This window comes from Schistocerca piceifrons, chromosome 3 (genome assembly GCF_021461385.2).
Source record: "Schistocerca piceifrons isolate TAMUIC-IGC-003096 chromosome 3, iqSchPice1.1, whole genome shotgun sequence".
NCBI lineage: Eukaryota > Metazoa > Arthropoda > Insecta > Orthoptera > Acrididae > Schistocerca > Schistocerca piceifrons.
In genome coordinates, this window is record NC_060140.1 from 836110180 (window position 1) to 836124794 (window position 14615).

A 14615-nucleotide genomic window follows, 5' to 3' on the forward strand; every position below is an offset into this window, starting at 1 on the left:
TATCACCCGCAGACTCCCATCCTACATCAAAGACACAAACCACTTCCTAGAACGCCTCAAATCCATTCCCACTCCTCTCCCACCTGAAACCTTTCTTGTCACCATAGATGCTACATCCCTTTACACAAACATCCCACATACCCATGGTCTCTCTGCCCTTGAGCACTACCTCTCCCAACGCCCACCCGAAGATCTTCCAAAAACCTCGTTCCTTATCACACTTACCAACTTCATCCTCACCCATAATTACTTCACTTTTGAAGGCCAGACCTACAAACAAATCAGGGGAACGGCCATGGGAACCAGGATGGCTCCCTCCTATGCCAACCTCTTCATGGGCCGCATGGAGGAGGCTTTCCTGAAGACCCAACAGCTGCTTCCCCTGGCCTGGTATAGGTTTATAGATGACATCTTTGTGGTCTGGACTCATGGTGAAGAAACACTCCTTAATTTCCTCCATAACCTCAACTCCTTTTCGAATCTGAATTTCACCTGGTCCTTCTCCAAAACCCAAGCCACCTTCCTGGATGTTGACCTTCATCTTGTTGAAGCTCACATCCACACCTCAGTCCATATCAAACCCACAAACAAACAACAGTACCTTCACTTTGATAGCTGCCATCCTTTCCACATCAAACGCTCCCTTCCCTACAGCCTAGGTATTCGTGGCAAACGTATCTGCTCCAGTGACGAATCCCTCAACAACTACACCAATAACCTGACCAGTGCTTTCCTCTCCCGCAACTATCCTGCAGACCTTGTCCACAAACAGATTTCCCGAGCAATACATTCCTCCCCATCCAACAACAATGTTCCTACCCCCAGACCACACAGAAGCATCCCCCTTGTCACCCAGTATTATCCTGGCCTCGAAAACATCAACAAATTACTCCGCCAGGGATATGACTTTCTCAAGTCAACCCCTGAAATGAGATCATCCCTTGACAAAATTCTCCCCACACCACCCAGAGTTGCCTTTCGTCGCCCCCCTAACCTCCGTAACATCCTTGTTAAACCCTACAATATTCCCAGACTACCTTCTCTACCCAGCGGTTCCTACCCCTGTAACCGACCCCGCTGCAAAACCTGCCCCATGCATCCGCCCACAACCACCTACTCCAGCCCCGCTACTGGTAAAACATACACAATTCAAGGCAGGGCTACGTGTGAAACTACACATGTCATTTATCAACTGACGTGCCTGCACTGCACAGCCTTTTACATCGGCATGACAACAACCAAACTGGCTGAGCGAATGAACGGACACAGACGAACTGTCCGCCTAGGAGATGCCCAATACCCAGTAGCGGAGCATGCCCTCCAGCATAATTCTAGGGACCTAGGAACCTGCTACACCGTATGTGCCATTTGGCTTCTCCCACCCAACACCAGTTCCTCTGAACTGCGGAGATGGGAACTTGCACTCCAACACATCCTTTCATCCCGCCATCCCCCTGGACTGAACCTACGTTAAAGAACCACACTCCCATTCACTCTTCAGTCTTCTCCTCTTTCCCTTTCCTCTTTAGCCATTCACGCATCTTTTCATCCTACATAGTTGTGTTTATCTTTATACTTTACTTCTGTATGCATCCTCTTTGGTTTGAAGCTGGCACAGTACTTACAGTAGAATATCTTTGGCTTCCCTCTGACAACCATGCCTCCATCCTTGCTACCCTCCCTGTTTACCTTTCCCTGTTGCTTCATAACCTGGGTTGTGAGTAACTGAATCCACTTTCCCTTCTTCCCTTTTTTTTCCCCTCTCTCCTCCCTGATGAAGGAACAAAGTTCCGAAAGCTAGGAATGTAAATTTTCAGTTCTGTTTTATGTGTATCTATCGGCTGTACTGAGCTGAGGTAAGTACTGGCCAGCCCCTCTATCTCTTTGTTAGTATTTGTTTCACATCTTATATGAGATTTTCCATTAATCATTTATATCTCAGCATTTCTAACAGATAAAATTAAATGTTATAATTTATATGCAAAACAGTATACAGTAATCATATACAATCACAGAAAATCAAAAAGTTCTATAAGTAAAATCATCACAATAAGAAGGGAACAGAAACGGTGCTAAAAGTGTGTTAGATGTGGTGCTGCCACCGTTCCCAGTGTGTGTTTCATTCTCACTAGTGTGAGCTGTACACAACCAAAGGTGTCCAAGCATATCAAGACATGTGAATAGTTCTGTTTCGTTGACTTTATATCAATAAATTATGAGTGTCTCTATTCACTTAGTTATTTGTTCATAAATATCAACACTTGGTAACTGCAAATATACAATCATTTGGTACTGCATTGGATGAGTTATGCTACAGTTAAGAGTCAAAAAGTAATAGAGATGATTGATAAAAACCACCTCACCTTTCTTATTACACATGTATTGTGCTATGACTGGTATCTTACTAAGAACATCTTCAGGTTTGTTCTCTTCCATTGTAAATAACTACAGCGTAGTAAACACAGCTCAGTTGTAATTTTACTAACTACATATGATGAAAACTGATGGTTTGGTTGCTTTAACTCTTCTATGTGTTCAATGACAATGCTTGTTTTGTAACTATATTATTCATAACTTTTGATCATTCTGTGAAATCGCAATTACTTTTCCTGGTATATTTCACATAGTTACTTTGCAAGTGTATTTTGCCCTATTCACTTACTGCCATACCTCTGTAATGATGATGCAGTTTTATGCAAACACTGACACCTGTTTCCTTTTTATTGTTCATAATTGCCTTGCTAACCTTTGTTCGTATCTATTTTTTCAAGATAATGATTACTAACCAAAATTAATTACCTGATTACAAATAAACACTGTGACCCAAGACTGTAATTATAATAAAGCAATTATTTTTCAATTGCTGTGATTAATAATGTAGTCATTTTTTACTCTTTAATATCGGTTTTGTACATATAGTTTTGGCATTGTTTGTAACAGCTATGATCATACAACTGTTCATGGCACTTGGCAGAGGCCAAGTATTACGTTTACATGTTTACCTTTGTAATATACATGTTTACTTCTGTTATGGAGTGGCCCTGTCTGGACAGTTTGCTGTATGCAGCATGCCATGCCTGCCACCATACAACAGAAAATTTGTAACAGTTGTTCCTAGATTTGGTCTTTAAAATTACGTATGACAACCAAACCATTTATATCATGACTTTAGCACAACTCAGTGAGGATTTGGCATATAACAGTTGTCAATATGAGTTGTTTGTACCTTATTTGTTAAGATACTGCAACTTTAGCCTAATTTCTTGTCTTGTTTGACTGCAGACAACTTGCAGGTGTTCTCAGAATGAAACCACTTGTAGCATAATAAATGTGTAATAATACAGCTGAAGTGATTTTCATTAATCATTAAAATTAATTTCAGATGTAGTGCTCAATATGATAAAGATTAAGATTTAATACTTAGCAGGTTAACACGAGAACCTACTGGGACTTTTTAAAACCATAATTCATTACACAGGGTATTGTTTTTTCTATCCAGTTTGTAAAAGCCAATCAGTAAGACTGAGTATAACTTGAAAGGTCACATTTATCTGTGTGATTGGTGTACATTGTTTCTTAAACCATCTTTTTAAAAATGTTGAAAACCAATTGGACAGTGATACAGGTCTGTAACTGGAGATATATCCAGTTACAGCATGATTCACTAGGATGTAGGAGAAGTAAAAAAAATACATTTTACAAATATAAATTCAAATATAATTACAAAGTATATAGAATATAAGGAATACAAAATAAAGAAATGTTACCCAATAACAGTACAGTACAGTGCAGAAGATAATTAACACAATGCTAATAAAATAATGAGTGAAACATGGAACATACAACTTCTCTCTGCTCGTGAGGAAATTTAATTCACATGCATGTTTTGCTTTGTCAGAAAATACATTGGAAAACTGATTATGAATGTGACTCAAGACTGTGCGTAGTGCATCTGCACAAGATTTTGGTATTGTTTGTGAATAAACCATTGGTTGTAGGTGTAATGATGATGTAATTCACCTTACCTTATGTTGATGTAATTCAAACTAAATTAGTACATTTGTACACCTCAGTATGAGTATTAAATACATCTGTGTTTTGGCAGTTACTTTCTCTTAGAGCTTTTTATAAACATAAATGTATCCACATTCTTAAGGGAGTCGTCATTGCTATATAGAAACATGAATGTTTCAGGTTGAAAATTTTCATCCCACAGAAGTTCAACCAAGCTACATTACCTTCACTTGGATGCTTCCAGGTGATGCACAGAATGGAGTTATAAAAAAGTTTACAATAACGTATGGACTTGAGGTATGTTGAAAATTCAAAGTACTGTTTTTTCCTATACAAAAAAGTCTAGATCTTAGATTAGCAGTGTTTGATGGCATGTAACTCTGAAAAATGTTTTGCAGTTAAGCAATGTATTTAAATTGTGAATATAGGATAAATTTCTTGATGACCTGCAGAAGGACTTAGGACACAATCATTAAAGCAGGAGTGATGTTCAACTCTTCATCTGGTGATCTAGATTTAGGGTTCCCTTGTTTTCACTAAAGCAATCAGGGCTTGGCTGATTACTTGGAAAAGGCCACAGCCAGTTTTATTTTCCATCCTCTTAATATCTACTTACCTACGTCCCATTTCATTTTTATGCATTTCTTGGGACCCTCTCTTCGCTCTTTCCTCACATTACCAGGCTGTTACATCAATCAGATTTTTATACATTACTGATCTCTTCACATTCCACCATATGCTGCAGTAAAGTTAAGCATCCTGTGAAACTCAGCCACTTGCTTCAACTAGTTTACATCTTCTGGGAAGTTTGAAGTTCGCATTCATTCCATTACATTATTAATACACGTGTTTCCTAATTTCAGGCTCATATTTGTCCCTAGAAATACTATTAAGACACTGTCAGAACTTACTTCCACCCTCCGCAAAGCACTTTATTGTTTTCCCAGTACATGGTGCACCCAAAATGTCACTCCATATATGGCTCCTTAACAGCTAACTACGACATTGCCTCCATTACAGTGTAAACAAAATATTAACCTGAGGGATGTTAGGCGTGAAAATTTTCATGTGACACACTATCCATTAACTCCAAAACACTTTTATCTGTGGTCTTTAAATATGTGTTCATCATTCATATGGGGATATGCTCTAGTTACATAAAAGTATGCCAATGAAACCCTTTGTAGTTAGATCAGAACCAATTTCAACATGATTTAGACAAAATATCTGTATAGAGCAAAAAGCAAGAATTGGCCCAAGTAATGAAAAGTGTCAGAGCATTCATGTGAGTACTAAAAGGAATCTGTTAAATTTTTGTTACGCAATAAATTACACAAATGAAAGGGTGTCAATTCAAATAAATACCTAGGGATTATAATCACAAACTACTTAAGTTGGAACAATCAGATAGATAATGTTGTGGGGAACCAAACCCAAGACTTTGTTTTATTGGCAGAAGACTTAGAAGATGCAACAGATCCACTAAAGAGACCTGACCATCCTGTGCTACAGGGTCTTTACCACATAGGTTTGATGGATGACATAAAAAAAGTTCAAAGAATAATAGCTCATTTTGTACTATCGTGAAATAGGAGAGAGTGTGTCATGGATGTTATATTCGAGTCGGAATGGCAATCATTAAAACAAAATTTTTTTGTTGTGGCAATATCTTATTATAAAATTTCAACCACCAATTTTCTCATTTGAATGTGTAAATATTCTGTTGATGCCCATCAACATAGGGAGAAATGATCATCATAAAAAAATAAGAGAAATCAGAACTCACTCAGAAAGACTTAAGTGTTTGTTTTCCTCGCTCACTGTTCGAGACTGGAACAGTAGAGAGATAGTGCAAAAGTGGTTCAGTGAACCCTCTGCCATGCACTTACCAGTGAATTGCATCATTTAGATGTAGATGAGTAACTATTTAGGTTAGCTTTTATGTCGATTTCTTTCTACATCAAGCTAGTTCTGGTTATTCCATGTGTTTGAAGTTCAAGTTATGTTAGCAGCTTTTAAAATCAAATCTACTACTGCCTACAATTTTATTTAGTCATAATCTGCACATTGTTACTTTCAAACATGTTTATATATCTCACTGTCTTAGTCTACTTTCTATATTTTCTATTACTCATTTTAATTTTGCAATACATGAGAAAAATTGTAAATTAAGTAACACCATAACATGTTGTGTCAAATGGCCTTCTTCTTTTGCAAAACAATTGTTCCTTTGGAAAAAAAGTAACACATTCTTTCTCTTTCAGTTTCTTTTTGAAATGTTCATTAGCATCTCGCAATGGATTTCTCTGTTTATTGTAAACTTAACCCTCGATTGAGCAAGCCTATGTATAATGTGCGCCAACCACAAATAATAATAATATTATAGAATTACATTATGAGTGTTAGGAGTTACATTCCATCCTGGAATTTCTGTTGTTTGGTTAGCCACAAATAATATTGTTTTGAACCATTTCTTTGTTGTTCCACAATTGTGTGCCCATACCTATTCCTTTATTATTTTCCTTGTGTTATGAAAAATGGCGTGCCCACTCAAGGGTGAAAACCCCATTTTGATTTTTCAGTTCTTTTTAATTTTTGATTTTTCAGTTCTTTTTGATTTTCCTTTTTAATGTCCAGTTCACATGAGAATAGTTGGTAGAGTGATAGGCAGAAACTTGCATTTAATGTGAGTAAGAAATATGAATCCAAAATAAATTATTAGCAGGCTTTGGCTTTACTTTTATGAAGGATGCAATAATGCTATCATTTAAAAGTGCAACACACTAGTTGTCATGTACACAAAAACTGCGAATTTGGTTCTTTTATTTATTAATACTATAACATCACAGTTTAACAGGTGCCCCTAAATATCATCAAGACGTTAATCTTTGATGGAGTAGAATTTGTAATTCAAACATGAATTAACATAGCAATAAGTACCTTTAAATATCCTCTTATTTCTAAATAATTGGATGTATTTGATTTTTTAGAGATCCTGATGATTAAGTCCAAGAAGTTATTAATTTTCCACGAATGTGTTAATTTTTTTCATATGTATATTGACTGCAGATATTATTTTACGGTAGCTATAGAAGAACACAGTAGTTATTTTCCTGGAGCGTCAGTAACATGTGAAATGGCAATGCATTGGAATTTGCTTTAGAGTATTGTTAAAAAACTCAAACTTTATTGTTTTAAGATATGACAATTCATCTTCTTTCTGTTTTTTTTCCAGCTTTCTACACATACACAAAGCCGAGATTTCTTACCAACTGAGTTTAGTGGTACTATAAGGACTCTGATACCTGGAAAGACATACATCTTCAAAATACAGGCAGAAACCAAAGTCGGTTATGGACCTGAAGCGAAGTGGAAAGCTAAAATGCCTATATTTGGTGAGTTGTTATATAACAAAGTGTTGAATACTTTGAGAGGTGACTGAACTCATTGAAACAAGAAAAATAAGACCAATAAGCATTGGTGCAGAAATGCACACTTTCCAAGATCAGCACTTGTTTATAGGAAGGGCTGTGTGATGCTTGGTTGTGGATATTAGTACAGTCATTGCTTTGGTGCTTCACCAAATGTGTCAGCATGGTATCATGATGACTTGCTCACAGTGCTCTATGTACCATTAGGTGCTCTGCAGTCAGTTGCATGGTTCAAGTCGTGTTGTAGGTTACATTAGTTTTCATTGTATTCGTGTGCCCTGTTGTACAGTACTGTCAACCCTGGGTATGTATCGTGGTGTTTTATCTTCTCCCAAACACAAGTTCAATTTTGTGTTTACTGTTATTGTGGTGTTTGTCTGTACCAATGGTACAATACATTTACATCTTCTCTCATCCACCACTTGGAAATGAAAGCCTACTACTTGACAAGTGAAATGGTGGGTATGATATTTTGCTTAAGTTTAGCAAATGGACATAGCTTGCGAGCCCATGCCCACTATGCTGAAAAATATCTTCAGTGCAGAGTGCCTGCTGATAAGCTGTTTGACAGATTTTCCAGTGTCTGAGGGACGTAGGTACCATTGCACCTTGGAAGACTGGCAGTGGAAGGCCCCACACAGTCTGCACACCTGGCATAGAGGAGCATATGTTAGTTGCAGTGGAAGAAACCCCTGGGACCAGTATGCGACAATTAGCAGCAGGAGAAGATGTGCCTCACTGTAGTGTCTGGGAGGGTACTTCTTGAACAGTTACTGTAGCCATATCATCTACAGCACGTTTAGGCCCAAGGCCACAGTATTGTCATGGCAGTTGGCAGTTCTGTCGATGGCTGTTGCGGAAGTGTGCTGCAGATCCACTGTTCACATCCAAGTTTTTATTTACTGATGAGGCAGCATTCACAAGAGCTGGTGGTGTGAATTTCCACAACCAGCATGTATGGGCTGATGTAAATCCTCAAGCATTCAGGAAAGAGGCCATCAACACCAATTCTCAGTCAGCATACGGACAGGCACACATGGCGATAGATTAATAGGCCCATACATGCTATCACAAAGGTTAACTGGTGTGCGCTATCTGGACTTTCACATTAATGTATTGCATAGCTTGCTGGAGGCTGTGCCATTGCAGTAATGGATACAAGTGAGGTTCATGCATGATGGGGCCCCAACACACTTTGATGGCACACCACCACATGTTCATCACAATATCTGCGAACATCTGAAGAAGACATTTCAGGACTGCTGGGCCCCTAGACTTCCGGTTATGGGGACACTTGAAGGAATTGGTCTACACCACGCCAATCAGTGGTGTGCGGGTACTACAGGCTCATGTCTTTGATGTGTGCCAGCAGGTACAAACAACAACCAGGTATACTTCAAAGGGTGCATCATTCCTTACATGACAGAGCGGTGCATTGTCATGAATGGACCCCACGCTGAACACCTCCTGTAAGCATGTATTTATCACAGAAAGTATGCATTTTTGGACCCGTGTTTATTGGACTTATCTTAGAAAGTTTGCATTTCTGGACCCATTTTTATTGGACTATTTTTCTTGTTTTGATGAGTACTACCACATCTCATTATATTAAACACCTTTTTTTGAACACCCTGTATAATCAAAAAACAACCTGTACATCCTTCCCTCACTCCACAGAATTATGCAACTATTTAAATATTTCAATCAGAAAACAAGCTTATCTACCTTTTCTTTTTCCAAGCATCTAACCCCTAATGAAATTAACAAACTGATCTTTTTGAAAAGCTTTAGATTTTTGTGGACCAATTTTACTCCAATTTCTTTTAATATTGCCTATCTCTAACTTGATTATAACCTGAGAACTCTCTCTCCTTTGACTTCTATAATCACAAGAATTTTGTCTTCTGTGTTTATAGCCCACACTTACACTTCCTGCCAGGGACAAAGTAGGAATCAAGCAACTGAATTACCATATTTAGCCAATTATAAGACAGGGGTGTCTTACATTCATAGATTAAACTGTTGCTGTTGAGGTCAAATTTTTTATTTTGTGTTACAGTTTAATGCAGGGTTCATCGCACATTTACAGATGACGCTTTGGCAATTGAGGTCATGCACAAATTTAATTTGAAGTATTCGGAAGGGTACGAGGAGGAACAGTGACACCAGCTTAGCAAAACATTCGGACAAATGTGGGGAGGGGAGTGATGAGTGGGAAGCAAATTCCATTGTGCTGCCAACCATGAGAATGTATACCATGTACATCGGTTACCATGTTTAAAATGCAGTGAAACTGAATCTATTTGCAGATGTTCACAAAGAATATTTGAAATAAGGCACAACAAATTAAACATAAACTGCTAAAGATGAACATCACTGATGGTTTTCAAGGTTGGCTGCAGTGTTAACCCAAAATGGTACAGTTTCTACCTATTTTGCTATATGTACTGAGAAAACAATGTATCATTGCCATTTAGTTTGCTTGTATGATCAGTGCTGTAAGAACTGTAACAGTCGATAATGGATACAGTTATAACCCTGTTGAGATATGCGCTTGTACAAGTTCACAACTGGTTCATGCAGACAATATGATGCCAATTTGTAGTTAATGGTAATTCATGAAGCAGAGGATACAAACAACTGTTTAGCAGGTAGAAAATTTGGTGTCACAGATGCGAATGTTGGTAGGTGGCATAAATTAAAGGACACCAGTTCTACGCACAAAACTTTTAGTGGACTGAAGCAGGGAAGGTTTCATGAATTGGTGCAACAGGTTGTTCAGTATGTGCAAGAAAGTGCAGTGTAGGCCTGCCAAATACTTGAGAAATTATCTGAATGAAGGTGCTGGAGAAGAAGAGGAATTTTCCAACTACTTGTATCGCAGAATTCAGAGTGTCTGCTGGCTGGTGCATGAGTATGATGAAGAGGGTGGGGCTTACATTACAAATGCGGAACAGCACTAGCTGAGCGACTTCTCGTGGTGTTTGATTAAAAACTACGTATATATTGGTGTTGTATAATCAGTGTATGGAAATGCTTGTCTGTTTACTAGCCAATGTGGACAAGAATAAACCCCTATTTTATTTTTCTTTATGTACTGTCAGGTGTTACCATGCATATGAAGGGCATTAAAAGTCTTACCGTAAGTAGTTCTGACGATGGAAATGTGAGAGTAACAAGAATTGCTGGATACTCTAGCAGATGGAAAGAAGCTTCTGCCATATGTGATTCTTTGCAGGAAAACAATACCGAAACAAAAAAGAAATTACCTGCAGAACTTGTCTTTAGATGTCAAGAAAAGGGATGAATGACAAACGACATGATGTTAGATTGGTTAAAGATCTGATAGTAGAAAATAACACAAGCGTGGTAATAATTCCTGGCAGCATTTCCTCAGTATAGTTGCGGCAGCTTTAAATAAGTGACTTCTTCAAGCAGACCCTTCCGAGGGGTGGGGGGGGGGGGGGATGGGGGGTAGTTAAAGAAACTCTCAATATCAATTCTGGGCCAGTGGATTCTTATTGCCAAAGAAAGACTCTCATGTGGATCTATTACAAAATGATTTTAAAAAATGTTTACGTTCAATGCTAAGGATGGTTCAGATGATGACATAGTATGGAGGAGTGTCAGGAAGAAAAACATACTAGTAGGTTTATAGCAAGAAGGTGGTGATACCAGTGATGATAAGGATCGTACAACAGGCTTAGACAGTAAGCAAAGTAGCCAGTGAAGATAAAAATTAATCTAAACCATTTCTTTTTTATTTCTGCTTATGTTATTAAATTCTAGAAAATCAGTAAATAGATTAAGTTTAGAATAGGTATAATAATGTTAACTTTTTGCGGCAGATACTTTTTAGTAAACTATCTTTTTTCATTATTAATCACAGTTACTGTGCTGTATTAAATTAAGTAAAGCATTGCACAAAATTTTAAACAGTTTGCAGAGGTAGAAAAGCATTGTGTAGACTTCGCATATTGTTGCTTTTATCTCATACATTGCTGTGTGTGAAAAGTACATACAATATGGAAATTTTATTTACAATTGAGAGCAGGACATATCTCATTTCATCCTCAAGATACTGGTTTTTTTACCTAGTGGAAGTTTGCTTGCCGCTCATCCAGTTCTGTCCATATACATTGGGAATCATGGTCACAACAATCATTGTATTTCATAAACAGTCCCTGATATCAAAATGAGTTCTTTTACGAATGACAGTGCACAATGAGGCACATATGTTGTATGATAAAGATTGCATAACTTCCTTGTTAACCGAGGCATGGAAATAACTTGTCTGCAGTAGGGAGACGGATGGCAGAACAGGATGTGTAAACACTTAAATAGCACATAAGGAAAACCCAGAGGCTGCTTTTACACATGTCTGCAGCACCTGAGGAGCGGCAGAGCACGATGGGTTAGCTTGTCCATAGCAGCCAAAGGGTTAATAAAAATATACTGTGTTAAAATACCGTAAGTTTTCCAACATTCTGTATGCACAGGTTATGGCAATTTAGTACATCGGTTATGACATACCTGTATCTCTAATGTTTCATTGTATGTAATTCCAGTTGAATAGTCAAAAGATTGATTCATACATCAGGTCAGCATAACAAATGTGATTTGAATTGGAAAGGCACAATCAAAATTCAACAGGTTGAATTGTCAAAAGATTGGTTCGTACATCAGGTCAACATAACAAATGTGATGTGAATTGGAAAGGCACAATCAAAATTCAACAGATTGAATAGTCAAAAGATTGGTTCATACATCAGGTCAGAATAACAAATGTGATTTGAATTGGAAAGGCACAATCAAAATTCAACAGGCATCTTTAGTTGTTTATAAAGACAGCACTCAACATGTACCTTCAGTTGTTTGTTATGTAATAATGTGTATTGTCTCTCAAGAGATTATAAAGTTAAAATGAAGTACATTGATAAAAATGAATAGAAGTGATCGCTATTACAGCCTGGACACGTAGGACGGCACTTCCGCTCATAGTGGCGGAGTGATAGGGAAGCATGGAGGGGATGAGGTCTGCACTTGCGTGGTGGCAGTGTGTGGTCAAACAAAGTCCGTGTTGCCAAACTGTGTTGCTGCGGACAACAATCAAGTTATTTTGGCATCAGCACATCATATTACAAGTTCAAATCTACGAGGGAGTAATACATTTTAAAACCAATTTCCATCAGTCGACTGCATGAGAGAAATCTTACTTCCCTTCTTGAGGTTGTATCCACTGCTCCATAGCAATTGTTTGTGTGACATCAGAGCAGCTGATGTAGCTATATGAAGATGTCAGGTATCAAAATGACAATTGTCTAATGACAACATCATTGAAAAGGGTCACTGTGATTGCCATTTATTGCGATTTGGACTACATCATAAGTAAAAATGTAATACAGAACAAAATAAACTTCAAACTCAAACAGAAATCGTTATATTTGTTTGACAGCTGCTTGTACCCAGTATAATTTTTTTAAAGTGTTTATAAAGCACTGTGTTTCACTGCAGCTCAATGTAAATCACTATACGTAAAAAAGAATTACTGATAGCAAAGATTAGTGCATAAGACTATTGTAAAAATTGTCAGTATGTTATTATATTTTTCAGTGTCAACAGGCATTATGAGTTGCAAGTAATTCATTCGATGTTACAGTGTGAGAACGCGTTTATGATCCATTGTACAAGCTAACAATTAACCATCTTCTGTGAATAACTCAATGGAGTGCTGACTGATAATATCAAAAACCACTGATATCACGACAGGTAACTCTCCCAGTTATTGTAAGGCATTTTCCAGTTCGTGCCTTGAAAATGATGGGGGTTTACTTGTCAAAACATTCGGGTTTTTTTCATGAGTAATTAGAGCGTACAACACTCTGGAAAAAGCTCACTTCTCCTTGGGCAATGTGTTGAACACTATAGTCTTAATACTTCATAGGATATATATCCCTAATCAATAAAATCTAGGAAGTTGTCATTTACTGTGTGTGCAATTTTTATGTGACAAAAACATTTTTAAACCATGAGTCTTTAAAACCAAGAAAGATTGTTACTTTACTTTGGTTCAAAGTCTACATCGTAATACCATCTACTATCCGAGTCCATGTCTGAACCCTCCGATTGTAAATTTAGGATGATAAGTTCATGGCTTTTATACATCTTTACCTCCCTGCCGAAGTCATATTTGTGACACTTTTAGCATGCCGGCACATAGTGTGGCCACGATGAAAGAGATGCTTTCTATTGCTTCATGCACAGGCATTCCAGTGTTTGTTATCTTGAATGTTTGCCCCCCTCCCCGTAGCTTGAGACCTGTGTGCAAATTAATTATGTCAGTTTATACTGACAGTGATGTGTGGATAAACACAAAACTGCGTGACAGCATTCACATACAAGAAAGTCGAATTTGTACATTCTGTCATGTGATTTTTATAGATTAACAAGATGCAGGAGTTCAGCATGAATCTGGTTTTTAATTGTCCATGATATTTTTATTTTTCAGCCAGAGCTCAATATTCCCTTTACTGGTCCTCATACGTGGTCTTTTTTCTGTAACTGCTGAATGATAACTGGCATGGTAATTACAGTGACTGACTTTGAAGCGAAGTATGGCAAGAACCACTTCTTGAAAGTGAACCACTTCTTGAAAGTGACAGCATTCATTTCTGAAAGGTAGTCGCTACTATTTTTTTCTTACACCTACATATGAGTTTACTCTAAGGAACCAAATTGGAGGAAGAGCCAGCATGCAGAATAAATACCCAAGAACCTTTTCCTATTGGAACTTTAAAACACCCAGTATCGTCACTTATTCTCCAGCAGGTACTCATAGACTGATTCTGATTCACTCATTTTTCACAAGGTAATACACTGTAGAACTACCTCTTCCTCTTGTGTCATGCATCTTTTTAAGGGACGTGGTTTGTGCTGCTTTTATGTCACTTCTTTCAATTAAGAACTCTCTCTTAACATTTTTGAAACCAATATCTTTTGAAATTGTATGCATTGACGAAGCACTGCCTTTGAAGCCAGTTTGCTCAGGCACAATTGTAACAAGCTTTTGTGATGTCGGGTATTTCTTTCTAATATACGTTTTAAACACGGAGCACCTTTAAATATAGTCAGCAAAACCATCTGTTTGTGTTACAGGTATCTTGTGATTTC

The 14615-nt window shown here is 37.7% G+C and overlaps 1 protein-coding gene across 1 annotated transcript in view; it reads left to right on the plus strand.

The window, feature by feature from the left end:
* LOC124789875 (tyrosine-protein phosphatase 10D-like) overlaps positions 1-14615 on the plus strand; it is a 361743-nt gene that overhangs the window by 300745 nt on the left and 46383 nt on the right. Inside the window, 2 exon segments of the mRNA XM_047257389.1 lie at positions 4195-4311; positions 7250-7409. Of these exon segments, the coding sequence (XP_047113345.1) occupies positions 4195-4311; positions 7250-7409 (277 nt within the window).